The 24,415-nt window shown below is 38.5% G+C and overlaps 2 protein-coding genes across 5 annotated transcripts in view; one reads left to right on the forward strand and one right to left on the reverse strand.

Moving 5' to 3' along the window:
- Positions 1–24,415, reverse strand: part of kank4 (KN motif and ankyrin repeat domains 4) — a 185,367-nt gene that overhangs the window by 20,969 nt on the left and 139,983 nt on the right. For all 4 annotated transcript variants that reach the window (XM_062028248.1, XM_062028249.1, XM_062028246.1 and 1 more), the window contains exons 2-5: positions 12,782–12,837; positions 9,173–12,430; positions 7,613–7,706; positions 2,226–2,492 (exon numbers count right to left, since the gene is read on the reverse strand). In XM_062028248.1, the coding sequence (XP_061884232.1) occupies positions 2,226–2,492; positions 7,613–7,706; positions 9,173–12,430; positions 12,782–12,797 (3,635 nt within the window). In that variant the 5' untranslated portion in view covers positions 12,798–12,837. The remainder of the gene's footprint in view (positions 1–2,225; positions 2,493–7,612; positions 7,707–9,172; positions 12,431–12,781; positions 12,838–24,415) is intronic.
- Positions 1–24,415, forward strand: part of usp1 (ubiquitin specific peptidase 1) — a 201,144-nt gene that overhangs the window by 16,322 nt on the left and 160,407 nt on the right. The window lies entirely within an intron of this gene.

A 24,415-nucleotide genomic window follows, 5' to 3' on the forward strand; every position in this document is an offset into this window, starting at 1 on the left:
AAGCCAAGCTATTTCAACAAAAATTTAGTGCTAACCTATATCCACAGGAAAAAACGTTCCCGACCAGCTGGACCAAACAGACAACTGTTCGTCGAATGAGTCACACTTTATATCAATCATGATACACACCGCACATCATGCGTATTATTACAACTACAGTACATACACTGTCTGGCTAGCTTTGTACAAACAAAACATGAAATGTGGGCTAATACTTTTCAGACACTCGCAGTGTTTTGCAGTACAAACTCAAACGTGTTTTGTGCTGATGTAGAAGCTAGTTTATCTCTTGCCGTAGTAAGCTTCTACGGTTAATACCGTAGCACGCCGGTGTGTTAGTACACTAGAAATAGAGTTCCTCAATGTTCTCTCTTACAATAACAATGTCGGTACAGTTTGGTTATTTACAGGTTACAAAACATAAATGAGGTATTGACGGTTTTTGAATGCATTTCTGAAGTGATTTAGAGGTAGAATTGATTGCTCCAATTAGCAGCATTGCTTGCCACCAAGAACAAGCCGTTTTTTAATGTTAGAAAGCGAGAAAAAAACAAAACTTTTGTCTTCTTGTCTCTCATAATGATTGTGAAAGATAGGCAAAATTCCCCAAAAAAGTGCATTCTCCCTTTAAGGACAAAAAATTAATAATTTAAGTGCATTTACGCAGCTGCTGACATATCGAGCAGGTGAGCTGCTCTTTCGACTCTGAGCTGGTAAATGTTGATTTTAGATTATAAATCATGCCTCACAATGCTAATCAGTAGCATGTCTATGGCAAATCCATTGTAAATTAGCATGGAGCATTTTGAAAAGTGGACGTTTACTGTACTTTTGAGTGTCTTTTCTTGCTTTGTTGGCATGGAAAATTGTAACATTACCTAGAGGCAGTCTGGCTGTGTGCGCTCTGAGTGTTGATTGTTTTCAAACCAAGTGCTTAAGCCAGTGCCTCGGGTGCAAACGGACATGATGTCAAGTGCAACAAACGTATCGAAATATCACACCAATATTTTACATGAATCCAGTGGCAATTGCATTAAGACTGTAAGGGAAGCCCAACAAATGGGTAGTCAAATATGTACTTTTGGATTTCCATTCCATTAATTGAATATCCACAAGAATGCATTTAACTTTTTTTTGTTGGCGCTGAGGGTCCATTGATTTCAAAGGGGAAGAATAAAGTGGGTTGTTCAACTGCAGCCAAACTAGACGCTCATTGGATAAATGCTCAACTTTTTCCCGCCCATCGGACACTCAACATCTCTGGAAGTGAATGGAAAGTGGGCTTTGCTTCGGCTGGCCTCGACGCTTAGCTTCCACATGATGATTGGATGATCTGTCTGAGGCTGAATCCTTTTTGATTGATAGCAAAATTTGCAAATTGCCGATCTTGAAATACTTTTGTATAAACCACTGCCAGAGCATTTTTTAAGTTTCATTCGAGTTGTTATAGAGAATTTTACGATCCTTTAAGTGATGTTTGCTTTGTAAAATGTAACATCTTTATATCTTATCTGTTACTTAAGACTGTAGTTGTGTTTAGAGATTAGCTGAAAATGAGCTTCTCTTATTTTAAAGACCAACAGTCGCCACTGCCGATAGTACCAACAGACTTCGGTGGGTACTTATAAAAGTACCGAATTTTGGTAAACCTCTTCTGGAAACCTTCACCACCTTTTAATATAGTCGGGTAAATAATGTATATATGCTGCCCAGAACCAGCATCCTCTGCAGTGGACATTTGCGTTTTGCATAACATGCTCTGAAATTTGTATGAAATAGACTAAAAACAAAAAAAACATTTAGACTCGGTGTAAATCCTAATCTGACAATAATTTTAAACGTGTACCCAATTTCAATTGTACATTTACAATCATTCCACCCTCGAAAAAAGTGGCTCAAATAAATAATCAACAATATGCCAAAAACAATATACAATTTATGCCTATGATGAGTGTATAAAAATACCGAGTGCAACTCTGTGTGTAAACAGGCTTCTCGTATGAGGCCTCCATTACTTCACACATCACGCGGCCTTCTCAATTAGAAAGGTCAACATGATATTTGCTAATAGTAGTAATTTGGTAAGAGGTATTGCTTTAGTTGCCAAGGTAAACAATAATTTAGTGCCTATTTAGAATCAGGAATTGGAATGACTACAAAAATATTTGAAGTCCACCGTAAAAATTCCAGCTGAATGCCTTGCTTCTTTCACTCTCCTATCTCACCCTGCAGATGGTTCCTCCAGGAGCTCCTGGCTGCTCTCTCGGTCCAGCAGGTCTTTTTTTTCACTCTCCTTTTCTGCTGCCACTGCACCCTCTTCGCCACACAGGATTTCTGCATCTTTCTCCTGTGCATCTGCTCCCTCCTCAGGCTTTTCTGCTGAGTTAGGCTCCTTGCCTCTTTCTTCCTCAGCCTCTGAGCTGTCACCCTCTTCGACATCCACTTTTGCCTTCTCATCTCCACTGGACTCCTCGCTCGATGTGCTCTCATACCTGGCAAAAAGGATGTAAAAATCATAACGGCAACCTATCAAAACACAGGGGTTCCTTTTAAAATCTAGCTGGACATATAATGTTTTGTCTGGCATGGGCTTAGTTTATGTGTCTTTCCTAAATATAATCATGTGTACAGGCTTTGAACATATGACCACATCACTGAGACACAGAATCTGCTTAAACGAATATAGAACCCATCAACGTAAAGTCAACAGGAGCCAAGTTTGGATATACAACAAGATGCTTGTTCAACACAATCTTGGCTCACATACCCAAAACATCCTTCACAGTGAGACACATGAATAAAGATCTAGTTAAGGTATGTTTACGTGCTCACATGTGCACTGTTAAACAAAACACAGCCTTGTTCAGTGAAAAAAGCTAATGATACAAGCAGCTGGGGAGGTTGCCAAGTGTGTGTGTGTGTGTGTGTGTGTGTGTGTGTGTGTGTGTGTGTGTGTGTGTGTGTGTGTGTGTGTGTGTGTGTGTGTGTGTGTGTGTGTGTGTGTGTGTGTGTGTGTGTGTGTGTGTGTGTGTGTGTGTGTGTGTGTGTGTGTGTGTGTGTGTGTGTGTGTGTGTGTGTGTGTGTGTGTGTGTGTGTGTGTGTGTGTGTGTGTGTGTGTGTGTGTGTGTGTGCGTGAATGACCGAGAGTGTGTTGAGGGCACCTCCTGTGAGTCTTATTTTGAGTGCAACTGATTCATGGTTATTTGGTTTAGGGTTTACACCAATGAGACATTCGGGAGCCACAACATATTCTGGATTCCAGCGGGTATCAGGTGAGAACAGAATGTCAGCTTTAAAAATAAAACTAATAATAATTAAATAACTTTACCATTTTCTCCAACTTCTTCCCACATACCAAAGCCATGCACGGTATTTGGAGATTCTCAAATGGTCCATAGGTTTAAAAAATGTATTTGAATTGTTTTTCGATCACGTTGTCTTTTTTTGTGATCGTGGCGGCCTAAAATGCCTTACAGTATTTGGTGACAGCTTTTTCAGAAAATTGCAGCAAAAGTTGCGATGTTTCGAGGCTTCATTTTTTTCCCCCAATACTGTTACATTAACTTGTTGTTTTATGAAATTGTAATCAATATTGTTTTTAGTGTAACCTTAACATAAAAAGCACAGGATTGCAACAAAAATTGGAAATCAAATGCTGTATTGATGTTTTACTCGTTTTATATTGCACATACCTTAGAAGTAGACACTAAATGGCAGTAAAAGCACATTTATATAGTCCTGTCAAATGACTGGACTATTTTAATTATAATTAATAACAGTAATAATCATAATTACAGAAATTACACCTTTGTAGACGACAGAATGGTCTGCTCCCAGACATGTCAGACATTATGCAGACATTATCCATGTTAATTTTACAGTTGAAAAGTGTTTGTCCATCTTGAACAATAATTTATGTTCCAACACATTACCCCGCATGATAAGAGGATTTGTGAACTGTTGTGAGCGATCTTTATCGATAATTGTTGTTGATAATTGAGAGGCAATATGAGATTGTCATCACACTTCAACATCTGTTTTGACTAAATGTTGCCTCTTTGCTCAGTCAGAATTGCAAATGAAAATCTGTTCTTAATTGTATTCCATTACGTGACTTCTTCTTGGAAGTGAAAAATTCTGGTGGTCAACCAAGCCAAGATTGCTGTTGTGCGCAAACTATCTGAGTACACAAACGACCTAGATCTTCCTGCAAAAAGCAGATACGAGCAATAAATCAAACTACGCAATGGAATAAATCCCTATACTTTATGAAAAAAAAAATTTGTCGAGTGATATCAAGGATTATCTGTCGATCACATTCCCAGACAAGTCAAACTATCTTGTGCGACAGACATCATTCTACATGACAAAACAGATGAAAAGTCGGAAAAGCAGGGAGGTCTATAACTTCTATGTGTGTGGCTGGGTCAAAGACATTGGTATCAAGACTTTCCCGGGTAAATCATACATCCTTTTTGCTCAAGTAAGGTTGCATTTCATGATTTAACTTTGCATCTATAGTAATGTTTTTTTTGCACGTGCCGTTTACGAGTACACATGTTTTTTCCTGTCTTTATCACAATATAACTATAGATGTCAACATTGTGTATGTGCTGAAAGCTTCATTTATGATTGCTGCCTTTGGTAAAATCTTAACTATTTTAGGTTATGTTCACATTTGCTTTCTTTTATTTAGACTTGCCGAGCTGGTGCTTTTCGAAACACTCGTAGCAAAAATGTGTTTCACCGTAAACATGTTTATTCTTCGAATCTGCTCCCTTGGACTGGGTGCATGCTACATTTTTCGTCACTGTTTCTTAAAATCTTGCACTCTTACGCCCTTCTTGATTAACTCTCAAGGAATTCTGAATAAAGTTTCATCCTTTTTGCGATTTGAACGGTTTGTACAACCAAAAACAACGCAAGCGCAGGGCACAGAACAGACGCTGGCTTGACCACCATGCTTATTTAATGAGGCAGAAGTGACGTAATTTAAAACCAAGCAATTGTCTTACTCTGGATTAGGGATGTAACAATATTAAAATGTCATATCACGGTTATCTTATCGAAAATGATCACGGTTATCATTAATTATCGCAATATTTTTGAATGTGCTTAAAAATAACTTCTAGATACACTGGAATCTTATGACCAAGTTATTTTTTTAAGTGACTACAATAAATCAACACACTTTTAGAACCCACTACTTTGCATGTTTTGTATTAGTTATGCTTCACTGATAGTTTTAGTCTTAGTATTTTATCTGTTTTAATGGCTTAGTTTTTATTGTTTTAAACATTGGTTTGTCCTGTTGCACTTTAAGATTCATTGAAATAAAAATTGCGTAATAAATCAAATCTATTGTTATTATTAGTTCTGGTGTGTGTTGTGGCATCCTACTCTGTTCAGCGGTCCTTGAACCCATTGTAAAAACACTCGTATTCTGAGTATCGAACAATCACTCTGTTCTTAGAGAGCAGAGCTTTTGGGTTCAAGGTGCATAATTGAATAGCTTAGTTGCTCAGACAACAATGTGTTTATATAAGTTTAGATTGGGGTATATTGTTTCATATTGGGAAAATATGTTAATGTCTCTTGTTTTCATGTTAGCGTTTGAGCTAGCAAGCTGGCACTAGTCAGTCTGTGAGTTTATCAAAGTACAAGAGTATACAAATATTAATTTTTAACAAAAATATTAATTTAAAACAGTAATACTAACTAGTTTTACCGTGGTTATCATTAACACAATTTATTGTTAAATCCCCATTCTAGATAAATAACGCTTAAATAAACATATAAATACATGTAAACTAGGAAATTATTACGCTGGTGTGTTGGTAACTGTTTATATACTACATTACCGAGAAGGCTTAGCGCTGTACATAGAAACCAAAAGTAGGTCTAAGCTGTGCCGGAGTATGACAATTGTGACGTTTGAACAATAAAAAGTTGATGCATTGTTACAAGTTGCTGTTCCTGCTATACAAGAAATAAACAAAAGTTTAATTAATTAGTTGACATGGCATTTGAACGCCACTCAGACAAATTTGATTGGCGAAAGTGACTGATTGGCCAAAATGTGTGGGGAGGTTGCGGCAGGCATCGAACAAAACTGCAATGCTGCACATAATTTGCAGGGATTAGTTGGATTTGCGTGAATTGGCGCGGTCACAACATTGTGAATTCCTGGAGGGACTGATATACTGTATCTGTCCTTTTATTGGCTGGTGACTAGTACAGCATGTACACTTCTCCCCCAAAATCAGGTGGGATAAGCTCCAGCTGACTCGTTCGTCATCAACATATATGTAGAAAATAGATGGATGGATAGACCACTTATACCACTGCGATTACTACTACAACACAACTTGTAGTAATATCATCAGAAAGGTACCGGGATTTGTATCTTGTGGTGGATTTGCTTCACTAAGGAATTTATTGGAGAAAGTCTTTTATAGGGTGGTATAGCTCGGTTGGTAGAGTGGCCGTGCCAGCAACTTGAGGGTTGCAGGTTCGATCCCCGCTTCCGCCATCCTAGTCACTGCCGTTTTGTCCTTGGGCAAGACACTTTACCCACCTGCTCCCAGTGTCACCCACACTGGTTTGAATGTAACTTAGATATTGGGTTTCACTATGTAAAAGCGCTTTGAGTTACTAGAGAAAAGCACTATATAAATATAATTCACTTTGAGATATATTAAGGGGACTCCACCCCAGGTTCCAGGCATCTATTTGTACCCTTTTAACCCCCAAAAACACAATCAAAGTGGCTGTTAAGTAGTAGTTTACATGCAGTTACTACATTTTATGCAACAGGCCTGGTCTGAATTGCAGGTCTATGCTCCATTCGTAATCATCTTGTGATTGACTAGGGATATTTTTTTAGGGCGTTTAGAGATAGACCACCTCATGCCATGACCTGGCCTTTGCAGCTCCTGAGAATCCAAATTGGAAATAGACATTTGCTGCTGCCAGTCGGTATTTGCCACATGAACTGGCTTTAAACTAAAATTCAACTTGGCATGAAGGAAAAACATCTGCATCTATTGTTTCCTTTAAGCACATGTTTTAAACCAAATAAAACAGCATATTCTAATTTACATTTGTTTGTTTTTTTATGTGAGATTGAGCCATCATTCAGTTACATCGTGCAACACGTGTAACTGTAAACTTTCTTTTGACAATGGTAGTATCAGCTATGAGGCACAATTCACAGAAGTGTGCAGTCTATTGTGCATCTGTGAGTAACGGAGAGATGACAGGGAGTCTAAAACAGCGTGAAGCTTGTGTTGTATTTGTATCTCTCGCTTGTTTAGTGCCTTAACTGGAAAGCCTGTTCCGAATATATCCTCTCGCAATGAGAAATTACTGAGTACTACACACCAAAATAAAGGAGCAGAATGTAAAACATCAAACCCTGACAATTCAAGGGAATGCAGTCAGTTAGGAATAATAAACTGTTTGGGTGTACTCATGCAATATTGTTGACAGAATAAGAGAATGACAAGCTCAACCTCTCACAAAAACAACTACAGACATATAAACACAATAGGGCAACCCACATTAGGCTATTAATCACACACAGATTGGACACTGATTAAAGTGATTTTACCCTCCATTCACCCCGACAAACTTCAGGTTTTTCTTGGTTCCCTTGTTCCCCTGCTTGTCAGCAACCCCATTTTTCTTCATAATAGATTTGAGACCTGGGGAGTAGTGCAGAAAATGAAAAGACAGGCTGATTTAAAAGTTTGCAAAACACATTTTTTCTGTTAGTCCATTCGTCCATTAATCAGTCACTTCACACATGCACACAACATCCTTTTACCCATCTTAGACTCCTTCTTTGTTCCCAGATTTTGCTTATTTATCAAGCGCCAAACAAGTGTGTAAAACGCTGATGACAGGAAATTAAAATAAAACATTTAATATGGAGCTGATCCTCTACCACCTGGCAAAATGTTATACAAGATTTTGAAGTGTGTTTATGCAAATCTTGATAAATTTGTTAAAAAAAAACATGGTAATGCGAGTTAGGTGAACATGCTAAAATGTTAAGGACTTGACAGGTATAGAGAACAGAGGGTCCTGGTTAGAATCATGTTGTAAATTAATTGCATCTATTTGTTGAAGAGCTGCTGATCTGCTTTCTGACAACCCTTATGATACCAACCCCCATTGCTTATCAATGCTGTATCACTTCGAAAACATCAGCAGGTGGATGTCGGAGCATACTTTAGAATATATTGCATTGTCTTTTCATATAATGTGATGAATGATTTCAACTTTCCTTTCACTTAATCAACTGTGTTTACAAAATCAAAATGCAATCTAATGACTTCAAAGGCAGCCAGACCTTAGGAGTTCTCGTCGATTACTTTTGCCAATACAAGAAAACTTTATTAGCAGGATATATAAAAGACTAGATGTTGGTAAATTGCAACCATAATCAAAATTAATAACTTTACAAACAATTAAATGATAAAGAGCTTATGTAGATCACACCACAGACAAACATTTAAAAGCTTTTGTGCTGTAACACTGAATTTAAGATTAACACAGAACATAAAATATGCGTGCAATAGCACAGAGCAAGTCTGTTCTCCAGCTTCCAAGCCATGAACAGAACTGTGAGACGTCAAGGGAGGAGAGAAATGCATCGCTTATTTGATATGTGCACTTTTGTCACTCCATTGCACTGATTGATTGATTGATTGAGACTTTTATTAGTAGGTTGCACAGTGAAGTACATATTCCGTACAATTGACCACTAAATGGTAACACCCGAATAAGTTTTTCAACTTGTTTAAGTCGGGGTCCACTTAAATTGTTAAACTGTCCAAACAAATACACATATAAAGAGTGTTTTTACGCATCGAAGAGAGGCTCGTGTATAATATTTATGATACATCACTGCAGGAACATTACAGATATCAGAATGCTAATTAGTTTTTATCAATGCTCATTTGTCAATTAATCTCGGCTTTGATCAAAAGTTTTTAATTCAGACACATATGAAATGCATATTATCTGGACCATAAGGAAGTGTTTTAAATGTAGATTAAATCGTCATAGGTCCCCTTTAAAACACTCTCTTATAAATGAATGAATGCAACTTATCAATTGCATCACTTTGACCAATGTTTGAATGTACTTTAAAAAAAAGACTTACTTTGTTCTTGCTGCTTGTTGGCAGTGGCAGATTTCTGGCCTGGTGAGTAGAAGGCAGAAAGAACACTAAGGGAACTGACCAGTTGACTCTGAATTGAGCTCATTTTGGAAGGGCCAGGTTTCCCTGCTGGTTTCCCTGTGGTTGCAGCTTTCCCCACAGGCTTGGGCGATGCTGCATTTCCTGCCTCTGTTCCTTTCCCGGCCGTCTGTTTTTGTGTGCCGGGGCTCTCCTGCTGGCTAGCCGACTGTTGAGCTCCAGAGCTGCTTCCCAGCTGAGCCCACTGCTCCCCCAGAAGCCCTGTTAGCCGAGTTACAACTTGACCTAAAGCTGCAGGTGAGGTTGGTGACTCACTTGAGCCTCTGCGTACTTGCTGCGTCTCGACAATGTCATGGCGGGGGGCCAGGGCTTCACCAGATCTCCGAAGCTGTGCCGTTTCACTAGAGCCTCTCCGTAATTTCCGGACTTCAGGGTCTTTCTGAAGGGATTGACTCGCTTCAGAACGTCTTCGAGACCGAGTTTGGACCTCACCCAATCCCTGGCGTTTTGGGTCGGTGTGGTTATCTCCAGATCCACGTCTTAAAGATTGTGATACACTAGATGCTCTATTAGGTGCTTCAAGCTCCTTTGAGTCCCGTGGAGTTATAGTTTTAGACTGGGCTTGAATTGATTTGGGACGAGTTTGAGCCTCTTTAAACATTAGAGATGAGCACTGAATCTCAGTTTGAGGTTGTGATTGAGATTGTTTTTCATTAGATGGTAGTGTGGTGTTGTTCCCAGACTGACCCAGGGATGGCGATTCATGTTTAATCAGTGGTTCAGAGAGTTCTGTTGGGGATTGAGACTCTTTGACTGTCTTTGACTGCTGACTTTGAGTTTCACTAGAACCCCTACGGGGACGAACAGGAGCAGTTTGAAGTTGATAAATTGTCTGCTGTGCCTGATCTGCTGATGGCCTACGACCTCTTTGAGGTCTTACTGGAACTTCTGTCTTTACATTGGCACTTTCTGATGCTACTGTAGCAGTATCCAAAGTATTTGTTGTTGTCTGTGCAACCTTCTGCAATTCAAGACTTTTTGGGATTGCTTCTGATTCAGAGTTAGTTTTTAAAGGATTTATTTCATTTTCCGATTCTGTATTTTCACCTGTTGGACTTGTACTTGGTTCAGGCTGAGTTACAAATTCTAAACTCAGAGTTTGTTCAACTACACCTTCTTTAGCTGCAACATAATTTCCACCAGCAACTTGCAATACCATATTTGTATTGTCTTCATGGTCTTTCTGAATTCCTTCATTTAATCTATTGTTGTCTTTTATACTTTCACTGACCACGGTATCAACTTCACCTCTCTGGCTGCCTGGACTTTCTCTCACCTGACTATCAGCTTCAGTATTTCTGGATGGTTTGTTGTTTTGTGGTATTTCAAGTTCTGTCTCAGTATGTTGGTCAATCCTCTGTGCGACCTCCATCTCTGTCACCCTGTCTACAGTGTCCACCCTCTCTGTCTCTGTCCCTCTGTCAACACTGCTGGCCCTTGGTCTTTGTGGATGGTTTGTCTCTGTCTCTCCTTCTGTTTCTAAGACCTGGTGTACCCTACGGGCTACTAGTGTTTTAGTCACCTGATCCTGAGTGGCTGCTCTTTCAGTTACTGTACCCTGTTCCATGCTGTTGACTATAGGCCTTTGGGGCCCAACAGATGCAGATTTTGGCTCAACCTCTGTCATTTTGTCATGAGTGTCTACTCTGGTAGTCTCTGTTCCCTGATCGATACTTCCAGATCTTGATTTGGAGACACACACTTCAATACATATTCTTTCAGTATCTGTTCCTTGATCAACTGTACCAGGTATTTCTGTCTCTGTCTCCTGGTTGGAATAGTCTACTTTCTCAGTCTCTGTTCCAGTGTCTATACTATCTCTTCTTGGCCTTATTTGTGTTTCCGTTGGCGACACTTCTACTCTAACTCCCTCACGCATTAGAAGTATTCGCTCCTCTTTCATTTTGTTTTCTGTTATTTGTTCTTTCAACAGCCCATTAGTTTTCTCCAGCTCTTCTCTAGCCTGAAGAAGTTTAGCCTCGAGGGTTACCAGCTTATCATGCAAATTCTGGTCACTAGCTGGGCGCTCAAAATTCCCTCCTTTTACTACATTATCATCTTCCTGTGATGCATGTTCCACTGGACTACCTACTGTCTCGTTTTGTTTGTCTGAAAAATTTGCTTTCATATTAGAACTCTGCTCAAAAATGTCATCACATGCTGATGAGCTTTTCACCAATCTCTGATTTACTGCCTGTGCGATACCCTGTCTCCCTTTCTCAGTTAGTGGCTGTGTAGTCAAATGTTTTGAAGTTTCCAAATGTATATTTGTTTGTGGTGTCAGAGACAAATTCAAACCTTCTTTATGTCTGGTTGCATGTGATTGGGTGTTTATTCCAGGATCAATACACAGAGCCATTTTAGACGACGATGTGGAAATGTGGGCCTTTTCTATAGACTGAAGCTGACTTAGTAGTTTCTCTCTCTCCATTCTCAGTGAACAAATCTGAGCTTTAAGTTCAGGAATTGTTTTGACCTGTTCTTCAAGCTCTCTGACTCGTTTTAATGCAACTGTGATCTGCTGGTGAATTCCCACTCTTTCTTGGGGAACGGATCTTCTTTCTGTTACATCTGGTGATGCTCTAAACATGTTTTCGGTTGAGCCATTCTCTGGTGTTCCAACAATACGATCTGGACTGCTTGAATCAGAACCTTTCCGCTGTTGTAATGTGATTGGCATACTTGATGCTCGAAGCAGGTTTGGGCGATTCTGAGTGCCCATAGTTTTATCTTCAATTCCCTGGGCCCCCAAAACTCCTTCATCTCTGACCTTAGCCGCAACGACACTAGTTCCCTGACTAGCTGTCCCCCGGCTCAAAATTCCTCCTTCATTTGTTCTAAATTCAGAGATCTGGTGAACCTCTGTTAACCGTGATTTAGGTTTTGGTCCTAAGGTGGATGTCCCAGACCACTGGCTGTCTTTAGGGGTTGGCCGGATCCCATGCCCTGGGAGACTGAAGTTTCTGGGTAAAGTACTGAATTTGGGTGGGCCCTTGACCCTGCGCTGGATGTGGACTCTTTTGATGGTATTGCCTTTTTCGATATCATCAACGTATTTGAGAAAATCCAAGTCCAGGTGGAAGCCATATGGAGTTTCCACTGAGTAGGGCAGTTGCTTTCTCTGAACACCACCTTCACTGGCCTTGGTCTGAAAGCCATTGGCTGGTATGGATGAATAGAACAGTAACATTGTCAATGTTTCATGATTAATTTGCAGATTGACATTATTATTGATATACGTTTAAATCCAATTGACATGTTGTACAGATGGCGCTAAAACAAATTGCTCTGGTATGTAAAACCATATTACTTACTGGGAAGTAATTATCATGCAGTGATTACACCAAAACATATAGATTATTGTCCTGTTTTAGGCCATACAAGAAACAGAAAGTTACTTTTTTTCTCGACAGCATATGATGCATCATGATACAGCATATAAATAAATATATATTATGCTGCATACATTATTCATATTTCCAACAGTCATTATTTAAAAAAAAAAAGTCTCACCACTTTTTTTGTCCATCGTGGGACGCAGGGATGTCAGTCATCGACAACTCTGCAGCCTACAGAAAAGAGAAAATAAATTAATGTACAATTTAATATACAAATTAATTAAAAGCAGCAATAATTATCAAAAAGAATAATAATTTGAAACATGAAATATATATATAAAAAAAAAGACAAATAAGTTGCATTTCCAAGTTACTTAGGCTAAAGCTTTGATGACAGATTTATTGGACATTGAGCTATTCCAATCATGCTTTTGCTTAGCAACTTAAATAACACAACATGGCAAAATAAAATGAAATCATGTCAAAACTATGTGAAATAATGTACTTTATATAATAGTTTAACAGGTGTAGTACATCATTGTATCCATTCATAGAACTAGTCAGACCCATCAAAATGAATGGCAACTTTTGTTCCTCTTGCAGAGAACAAGAAACATAGCCTGCTTGATTTTACAATGTATTTTAATATACAGTGAGCATGGTGCTGCATAAAAGGGAAATATTATAGGAGGCAATTTAGCAAGAATAGTCATTACCTTTCCGGGTTTATGTAAAACGTCCTAATATGGAGACTAATGCTACTAATAAAATTTAGACAATTGTCCCTGCCCTATATGAGAGCAGAAGATAAAATGCTGACCGCAATGCATTTTTCAAAGCATTAATGATGCATAATTTCAGTGGTTCAGTTACTGTTATGCAACATATGAGTGATGGAGGTTTGATTTTTTTAACCCACTCTTCATTTCTCGCATACGTTGTTAAGTATGCTATAACATGTTTTTAAAGATACAGTAAGGAATTGTGAGAGTGCAATTAACCTTTACACGCACAGGAAGAACATGCTAAGTTCACACAGAGAATCCTGAACAGAGATTCAAACCTATAATCACATGGCTGTTAGACCGACGTGTTAACCGCATGTACGACTGTGTTGGTAATGCCGCGCTGTGCAAGGCCTTTACAAGGCAAGCACTGCACTGGCTGTAAAGTCATCAATCAATTTGACAGCTTGCTACCTGCAAGGGCTGAAACAGGTCGTATGACAAGTTCTATTTGGCTTTTGCCCCATCTTCACAGATCAACCTTAATAGGAAGAAGTGATGATCTGCAACACAATTGTTGTCTCTGTTAGAGATTAATATCTGACAGCCCTGCATAGGATGTCACACCATGTGACTGTTACTGTGGCAACCGTTCGTTAACCCGCTCGTCCTTCCTGTCCCAAGAGAGGAAGAACACAGGCATTCCAGACTTCTCCTGGAACTTAATGGGATTGGAGCTCAATTGTCCTTAAGGCTTAATTAGCCAATTTGGGAGCTGAAAAACGCTGATCATAATTGCAATTATATACTGGGGACACATGACAAACCTTGTTTTAATTAAAACATTACTGAGTGAGAGAAAGGTACATAATGAGAAGAAGGGGAGGAGAGATAAAAAGGTAAAAAAAAGGAAGGAGATATGAATTGGCGATTTAGTAGAATACGAATAAATCCAAATACTCTTTAGAGAAAAAAGAACAGTTGTAACAAGAGAATAAATGAAGAACCTTTGCTGCTCCGAGGATTTTAAAAGTTGACTCACTTAATTAAAGTCCTCCCTAATGAGCATCTTAACAGCATCAGTAGATTCTTGTTTCATTTGGGCAGCATTGGAAGAGCTTTAGATAAGCTCACCAAAAAAGGACTTGCCCTTATAACTAAAATCACAATAAGAAACATGATTGGACAAACATCCATATTATTTCGGTGTGAATGCAGCCAGTGTCACTACAACATTTTGATTAAAAGTTTATCAATATTTATTTGGAACTTAATTCCAACTTAATTGCAAGCCCTCTGTATATATATGTTTATGTATATATGTGTATATATGTATGTACCGTAATTTCCGGACTATAAGCCGCTACTTTTTCCCCTCGTTCTGGTCCCTGCGGCTTATACAACGGTGCGGCTTATTTACGGCCTGTTCTTCTCCGACACCGACGAAGAGGATTTCGGTGGTTTTAGTACGCAGGAGGAAGACGATGACACAATGATTAAAGACTGACTTTTCATATACCGGTAGGCTGGTTATTTTGATAACGTACAGGCGAGCACTTTGTATTACTTTGCACCGTTGTATTATTTGTACTCTGCACGAATGCTGTTCGCCATGTCAAAGATGTGAAAGTTTGATTGAATGATTGAAAGATTTATCGTTAATAAATGGGACGCTTTGCGTTCCCAAACAGTCATCTCTGTCCCGACAATCCCCTCCGTGGTACCCCTATGGAACCCCTATATACTACGGTAATTACACATCAAAACCCTGCGGCTTATAGTCAGGTGCGGCTTATATATGGAGCAATCTGTATTTTCCCCTAAATTTAGCTGGTGCGGCTTATAGTCAGGTGCGGCTTATAGTCCGGAAATTACGGTATATATGTGTATATATATATGTGTGTGTGTGTGTGTGTATGTTGGTATGTATGTATGTATACAGGGTTTCCCCATATCTGTCTGATCGTGATGCGGGGCCACGGCTAAATTGAAGCCGCCACACCTTAAAAATGAGGATTTTTAATAAGTAATATATTGTATGAATTTATATATCGCCTAAATTATTCAAGCACTATTGACTAGTAATGCGCAGAAAATGGGGCCACTGAAAAACTTTGATCAATCTTAAGCAAGACGCACGCAAGTGTTTGGAGCCTCGGCGATATGGCAAGGTGCTGCCGCGCGGCCGCAACTTTGCTCTGGCGGCTGGTGGCTTGGACGACGGGGCGGTGGCTTTCCAGCGGTGGGACGCGCACAGCTCTGCTTTGCACTCTAGCCAGACCCACCCAGCCTTTAGAGCCAATCCCTGTCCTGAAGTTATGGATCTGACTTGCCAACTTCTCTTACCCGCGGCGTTGTTTTAACATGTAATGCCAGATATACAGCAGTGGCGATTGCTAAAGACTGCAAGGGGAGTTCAGCTTCCCCTAAAATATAAAAAAGTGGTCAAATATGTTATTTTGTGTTTGCATTTAATTAATGCGTTAGGATGCGTTTAACTATTGTTTAGAATCAGCTGCTTTGTCGAAAGTTTACGCAACTTTTTTCATAGACGTGGTAGCGTCACAGTGCTGCAGCCAAACGAGACAATCATTGGATAAATACTCTTATTGTCCCGCTCACAAACGTTGAGCGGAAGAATAAGAGTGTTTGAAAGGGGGTCGCCGGGCTTCCGCATGATGATTGGATGATCTGTCTGGGCTGAATCCCTTTTTTATTGATAGCGAATTGAGCGAATCCTCAATCTTGAATCATAAAACACTGCCAAAGGATTTTTTTAAACTTCATTCCGTTGTTCCTTTTGATATGGAGATATTTATCATTTTTTAAGTGAAGTTTTCTATGTAAAATCTAGCATTTTTATATCTTTTATCTGTTATTGGAGACTGTACTCCTGTTTAAAGAGTAGCTGAAAAATAGCTTACCCTACTTGAAAGACCATCCGCTGCCACTGGTATACAGCCTGTGTTACATTGTTTAATAACAACAATTATTAAAAAAATACGGCAAAATATAACAAAAAATGTTAATACTAATTACTAATAACACAGACTTATTTTTAATAATTTTAGCATAAAAAATATATATATTAAATATTAGGGCTGCGAATCTTTGGGTGTCCCACGATTCGATTCAATATCGATTCTTGGGGTCACGATTCGATTCAAAATCGATTTTTTTTCGATTCAACGTGATTCTCGATTCAAAAACGATATTTTCCCGATTCAAAACGATTTTCTATTCATTCAATGCATAGGATTTCAGCAGGATCTACCCCAGTCTGCTGACATGCAAGCAGAGCAGTAGATTTTTGTAAAAAGCTTTTATAATTGTAAAGGACAATGTTTTATCAACTGATTGCAATAATGTAAATTTGTTTTAACTATTAAATGAACCAAAAATATGACTTATTTTATCTTTGTGAAAATATTGGACACAGTGTCTTTTCAAGCTTATGAGATGCGATGCAAGTGTAAGCCACTGTGACACTATTGTTTTTTTTGTTTTTTTTTTAATGTCTAATGATAATGTCAATGAGGGATTTTTAATCACTGCTATGTTGAAATAGTAACTAATATTGATACTGTTGTTGATAATATTAATTTTTGTTTCAGTACTTTTGGTTTGTTCTGTGTCGTGTTTGTGTCTCCTCTCAATTGCTCTGTTTATTGCAGTTCTGAGTGTTGCTGGGTCGGGTTTGGTTTTGGAATTGGATTGCATTGTTATGGTATTGCTGTGTATTGTTGTGTTGGATTGATTAATGAAAAAAAAAAAAATTACAAAAAAAAAAAAGAATCGATTTTGAATCGCACAACGTCAAAATCGCGATTCGAATTCGAATCGATTTTTCCCACACCCCTATTAAATATATATTTATGTATATATATATGCATCATCAACAATTATGCAAAATATATGATGATGTTGCATTGACCACGCCCCCTAGTCACGCTTCCACCGCCACATGTAGATTTAAAATTGGGGGAGTGGGGGGGGGACTCTGATATGTATGTAGGGATATATATATATATATATATATATATATATATATATATATATATATATATATATATATATATATATATATATATATATATATATATATATATATATATATATATATATATATATAATTTTTTTTATAATGTGTGTGTGTGTGTGTGTGTGTATGACTTTATTTATACACACACACACATATATATGTGTGTGTATATATATATATATATATATATATATATATATATATATATATATATATATATATATATATATATATATATATATATATATATATATATATATAATTCTTTTTTTTCTACAAAAGGGACTCTTTTTGTTTTTACGGATTTGCTGCAAACATATTTGTCTCCCAAGTTTTGAACTGGTATGATATGGTGTCATTCCTGGGCCGGATTCCCTCCGGCCACTTGAATAGCTCTGCTGTATAATGACAATAAAGGTTGTGATTCTGATATTAGATGGGTCCTTTGAACAAGTTTCAATGGCATATGCTAATTATTTTATTGGCATCATTAGCTTTTGTCTGGCAACAGCTGACCAGACCGTGATGTGACTTGTGATATGTTGCTGCGTTTGCTGAATACTTAAAATTGGTTGAGAAGTTGCAGTTTATAAGATGGACACTGGACGATGAATGAAAATACAAAAACGCTTTTTGTTTTCCCAGTATGTTGCCAACCTACAGTATGTGGTTGGTGCCCACCGTTTTTTCATTAAAAAATGCAGCTGTTCTAACAATGCAACCTTTATTGTTTGAATTTGCTAGTGTCCTCTTCAGGCTGAGAGTTAGCGATGGTACAAAGCTGCCTACATTCTCATGTTAGGACAAAGATAAACATAGATAACTAACTGGGCCCATGTCAGAACTGTGATAAAGTATAAAAACAGTATTATTTTTGCTGGCCTTGCTTTGCAGTTTGACCCTTTTGCGCACTGATGAGCTCATGTTTGCTCGTGCAGCTCTACAGCGTGTGAACAAGATATCATAATGCATTCATGCATGCATGTTTTCTTAATTAGATAGAGAACCCCGGTGAAAATGACAGCGGGGCAAAGTTAACAGTAAAGCTATTCTGCATGTACGAGATATGAATGTGTACAGATGCCACTCCTGAGCCTACCCCTGTTTTCGCTTTCTCTCGTCTAACCGCCTACCTCCTGTCTGCTGCCTGCACTCGCCAATTCCATTTCCTGTTGCTCTGTCATCTGTCGAGCCTGCACTATGTCACCATATGAGGCTAATTCGATGTCTTGTACAGAGGCGACCATTATAACTAATGATTTTCTTACTTCCTGGTGGACTGGCCCAGGCAAAATTGAATATGTGTTTATGTTTGATGTGTGCCTGATGGGGGTTGTATTGCTCTGTATTAACTACTGCCAGTGCCCGTTTTTCCGATGATTTAGTAGTTTACTCTTCAAAATAGCCTCCAAATAATTATGCTGATGACATTTAATGACACCCTGTTGTCAGTAGGAGCTTATTAACTGCACTCTCATTACACCTCTTTTCCTTCGATCCTCCCGGCTGACATGCCCTCTGTACTGGTGTTGAAAGAACGTGGCATATGTCCAAGAGCACTTGTATACCGAGACAACACGCACAAAGACACTAGCATCAACACTATCAAGCAAAGTGTTTGCCATACAATATTTGGAACTGACTGTGTTTTCATGTCAGTTGCCGAATTGAATGGACATACTTCATGGAGTGGGGACCACTGCACAATTTGTAGCAGGAAATTCTCCCTTTTCAATGATAATGGTGAAAATTAGCTATTGTATTGATTAATTGTAATAGTGGAGAACTGGTATAGAGGTATTAGTTTAAAGGGTACCTGTGATTAGATTTGCCTTTTTTGGTTTATACATGTTGTTGCAATGTTGCCTACTCATGTTTTATAATGGCAAAGAATCAAATTATAAGGTTCATGCTTTTTGGCATAAGCTTGCACGCATGTTTGGAAGCCTCTTTTTGCAGGGTTTTGCAGTCTGGCCGCATCTTGAGGTTAGGCCGAGGTTGACGTACTTATTTAGACATCTCAGACATCTCAGCCATAAGGCGAGGGGCTCCTCACTAGGGCTGCACAATTAATTGACATCGAATCAACATTAAAATTTAAATTGGTGCGATTATTTTTCTCTGCCGTCACCAGCATTTGAGTGACAGTCAGGTTCGCCAATCAGATTGGGGGAGCTTCGCGTTTGTTCGTCTGCCGCTTCTAAAAGGGAGAAAGACGTCCCACTCTGTGCATCGCTCTCTGCACCTGAGCATGTTTATATAACAGAAGAATTAACTGAACGCAGTGAGCTCTCCTTTCATTCATTCACAATTTTTGTCTCGGTGGGCAGAGAGCGACTCAGCTAGAAGCACAGGAAGCACAGACAGAGAGCCTTGCGAATTACCAATATGATGCCAGCAAAACGGACAAACGAGAGAGAATGCTGTGATCACGTAATAGCAACAAACAAAAAAGAAAACATTAGTTTTTCCTACTGGAAAAAAAAACACTTAAAGATGTTTAAAATGTGTTTACGTTTAGTTTTTATTTACAGAAATGAAAGTCCATTTAATGTTATTGTTTGTTTATTTAATTAGGACAACAAAGTTATTTATCTTCCAATTACAGCACTATGGTGAACAATTCTTCAGTAAAAGTTTATATAAATAAATAAATGTTTACTTGCATTATTATTATTATATATCATGATTACATTACATTATAAATACTGTATAGTTGTTATTGATTACTTCTTCAGTTTATGAGCGTGATGTAGACAAAAGCCCTAAGTCTGTCTGCATAAAGCCAAATATTTTTTAGAGGAAATTATTGCATATTGTTCTTATGTGTAGTACTTTGAGACAAGGATATGTTGATTGACAGTCTAAAAGTAGCATGTCTTCCGTCACTCGTTCGTTTTATGCATTTGTGTGTGTGAAATATAAAAATCGCAAACCAAATCGCAATTTTGGTGAGAAAAAAACAGGATTACCGTTTTTTCAGGCCATAGTGCGCACCCGATTATAAGGCACAATAATGGGGTCATATTATAATTTTTCTTTTTACATTTAAAACACTTTCTTGTGGTCTACATAACATGTAATGGTGGTTCTTTGGTCAAAATGTTGCATTGATTATTAAGTCGCTTTCTAACCGTCTCTTCGGGCCGTTTTGTTTACATGCTTCCACTTCGACAACATCTTCTACCCTTCATCTTTGTTGTACCAGTAGTTTTTAGCTCTTCTATAGCGACTCTACTGACAGACATAAGTTAGAACTGTACGCTACTTTATATTTATATTTAAAAGTTGGTTTTGCATAATATTGCAAAACAATACGCCAGATAATGTCTCCTAATAGGTGCAATTTTGGGCTGCCTATACACACACCATAATAATACTCGTATGTTGAAACACAGCACGCATGACTACGGTAGCCGTTTTGCTCCGCATTCCATCACGCGGTGCGGCTTCGTAGCTTTTAACAAAGTCATACGAAAACATTTTGACACATTTTTGAGTGCTGTGCGTAATGTTCTATGTTCTCAATGAAACATCAAAGTTTTGGTGTTGCTTGCTTACGGGTACTTGCTAGCGTCATTTATTGAACAGACACCAACCTGCGGTCCACACGACTTATAAGTCGCACTGTCGATATTTTGTGAAACATAAAGGATTTTAAGTGCACCTTATTGTCCGAAAAATACGTTAGTTTTTTTTTTCCACAAAATCGTGCAGCCCTACTCCTCACCCCCTGCTTCAGCTAATGAGGTAACACATTTTTTTTAGAATACATTATTATTTTTATTTAATCTGGGGGGGGGGGGTGTTTGAGGCAGCAATACGTCAGGATCAATGGGGCGAAGTCACAAATTAACGCAAACAGCATGGGCGTACCGGAAAGGGTCTGTTCTAGGTCCATTGTTGTTCACTATATACACGTTTGTACATATTTTATTGACCTACCAAGCTGCTGTCCAGATGTTAACTGCCAGATGTGTACGCTGATGACACCGCCAGCCTGGCAGGTGACCATCTGATGCAGGCTTTATTGAACATCTCTGAAGGGCTCGAGTCATCCCATCTGACTTTTTACGTTGAAAAACTGTATCCACATGCGTTTCCAGGTCAAGATTAAAAAGGAAATCATCCAAGAAGTGAATGAAGTCAAGTATTTAAGCATCATCCTGGACAGTAACTTGAAGAAGAACTGCACCTTATTTTGGAATGTTGGCTATCATTGACAATACATATGTAAGACAAGAACACATATGTATTTCCCTTTTTCATGCATTCTAAATCATAAATAAACGCTAGCAAGAGGCAGCTAACAATGCAGGTAATGGATCCAAGAAACAAATACCAAACTCTAAACAGCATGTGCAAACTATACTATGGCCAGTCAATAAAATTTCAATTTTAACCTTGTTAGCCAACATACAACACTGGTGCCAAATTTGGGATTTACATAGGCGTTCCTCGCATTTTTGGCAGTTACCATTGTTTTTTTTTGTAATGTGATTTAAGTAACTAAGGTGTTGCTGCAGTTTATTTTATTCAGATGCAATCATTAGTTACTCGTTTAATTTCTGTAATTATAGTAGTAGTGCTCCTCAAGGTTCCATTTTAGGTCCTCCCTTTTTCATAATTTGGGCTATTCAACTGGTGGCCTGTGAGTTCAGTTCTATAAACTTGTGAGAGACTCACATTTTTACAGCAGTTTCTTAAAAACAAACAAAATAAATAGTTTAAAAAATTGACCCTAGTGTGTGAATGTGAGTGTGAATGTTGTCTGTCTATCTGTGTTGGCCCTGTGATAAGGTGGCGACTTGTCCAGGGTGTACCCCGCCTTCCACCCGAATGCAGCTGAGATAGGCTCCAGCACCCCCCGCGGCCCCAAAAGGGACAAGCGGTAGAAAATGCATGGATGGAAAACCAAATGTCTACTGTAAAGGACGCTGTTTCTCTGGAAAACACAAAAGAGAGACTGATAGTAAAGGGAGAAGTCCGACCCCCCGAGTCCTTAGCTTTATAGAAAGGTGTCCCTCAAAACAATTTAATTGACTATCCCTGTTGTGGAGAGTACAACAAAATTGTGTGAAATCCTATTCATCCATCCATCCATCCATTTTCTACCGCAGTGCAGTTTAAATATAGTTAAATGAATAAAAACTGAAAAAAACGTATCCTGAATTGTACATTTAGTTTGCATATATACAATAGTATTGCACAGATAGTTTGATTAATATTGCACAATGGTTACATTAACAATTCTTAAAAACAGTTAGAGCCATATTTTTGTGGATGTATTATTGCGACTTCCCTGTGATATGTGCTATAGCTCAGTTTGGTAGTTTTGGCTTTCATCATATCAACATCATCATGCTGCAAATTTTGGCAGTGACTTCATAGTTATGGGCCATAAAACTATATATACAGATACAATTCCCATTTAAGCAGACATGGTAGTAATTCTAGGCTTTGTTTTCTGATGGCAGACTTTTGACTTTCAAACACTTTTTGGCTCGCCCACATTTACTGTAGATCCAAAACCTGCATGATTGCTGCTCCAAAAGGTTCATTAGGTCTTCTTATTTATATACTTTTTAAGTCAGACAGTATTTTCGGTATATTAAATGGATTTGTTACCTGACATGTTTCTACTGTCATCTGCAGTCTTCTGACCACTGTGATGTGTTGCCTATCAGCTGTTCTTATAGGCCTAGCCAACCAGTCAGACCTGTCATGATTGCTTGCTGACGTAAGCGACAAAACGACTGGAGGCCATTTTCCAATCATGTTATTTTTATTGCGTAATTTGAAAATGGGACGGACCATGAGAGAGGAGTGTGATTTGAAGCGATCATTTTAATGATTCTGATTTTAAAGAGGAAAGGGTTTAGAATTTTAAAAAAATCGAAAAGACTGAGTCAGAACCTTCATACAGACACTTTTTGTGTTTACCAGTTTAGCGAATTAATATCACAAGATGTGGATTGTTGCAATCATGTCATGCCTTCATTGTCAAAGATGTTTGGTAATGTAACTTGTGACTTTTCGACCGAAATAAATTTCCCTAATTTTTCTCTAAACCGTCTCGGTTATAGCTAGTTTTAGTTAGTAAGGCTGTTACTTTTACTTGTAACGAGTAATCTAATTAATCACCTTTAAGTCCATTACAACGCCGTTAGCGATAGCTTGATGTACATGGCACGCTACTTTTGATGTGGTTTTATGTCGACGACAAGACAACGTCATAAGTGCAGCAAGTTCAATGCAGGAAATATATTTTTACTAGTGAAATCAACAAGCAGCACTGCACTAAAAGTAACTTGATATCAAATAGCAAGAGGCATAATCACACGGTGACACAACAGACAACAACATACGCACACGTACACAATAGGGATGTCCCGATCCAGGTTTTTGCACTTCCGATCCGATACCGATGTTGTTTTTGCACTTCCGATCCGATACCGATACTGGCCGATACTGGCCTTATCCGAGCATGTATTAAAGTTTAAAGTTATTTAGCCTACTTAATTGTCAGATTCATGTTGAAAAGGGTTTTAGTACTCTTGATAACAACTAGCCAGCTGAATTAGGTGAGTTTGAATAATACACAATGGAGATGTTGACATGCGGAGTTTCAAGCACTCTTCATTTTCTAGCAGGGGACTTTTCAAATGATGCTACATATTAGCAGTAATGCTACTTTTTATAGCAACGCTTTTGCCCCCCACTTGACAAATTACGGTTGTCTGTTCGACATATTCCCACTTGAAGCCAAACCACTGCCAGACAATGGACCCCCTGCTGTTTTTTGGGGAATTAATTAATTCTTCCTTCATTATTACCGCTCGCACGGCTGCGCTAGCATCACAGCTAACTTTAGCCATGCTGCTACCTCTCTGCTCCGCGAGGGCGTATATGTATGTGACATATGACGTGACAGTATGTGACGTATGTAAAAGGTGCGCTTGTCTGTCTGTGAGAAGGAGACACAAGAAGGAGTGGGAAGAGCCTGTCGTGTAATGCCGGCAGCTAAAAGCAACTGTGTGAG

Source organism: Entelurus aequoreus, linkage group LG19, assembly GCF_033978785.1.
Source record: "Entelurus aequoreus isolate RoL-2023_Sb linkage group LG19, RoL_Eaeq_v1.1, whole genome shotgun sequence".
Taxonomy (NCBI): domain Eukaryota; kingdom Metazoa; phylum Chordata; class Actinopteri; order Syngnathiformes; family Syngnathidae; genus Entelurus; species Entelurus aequoreus.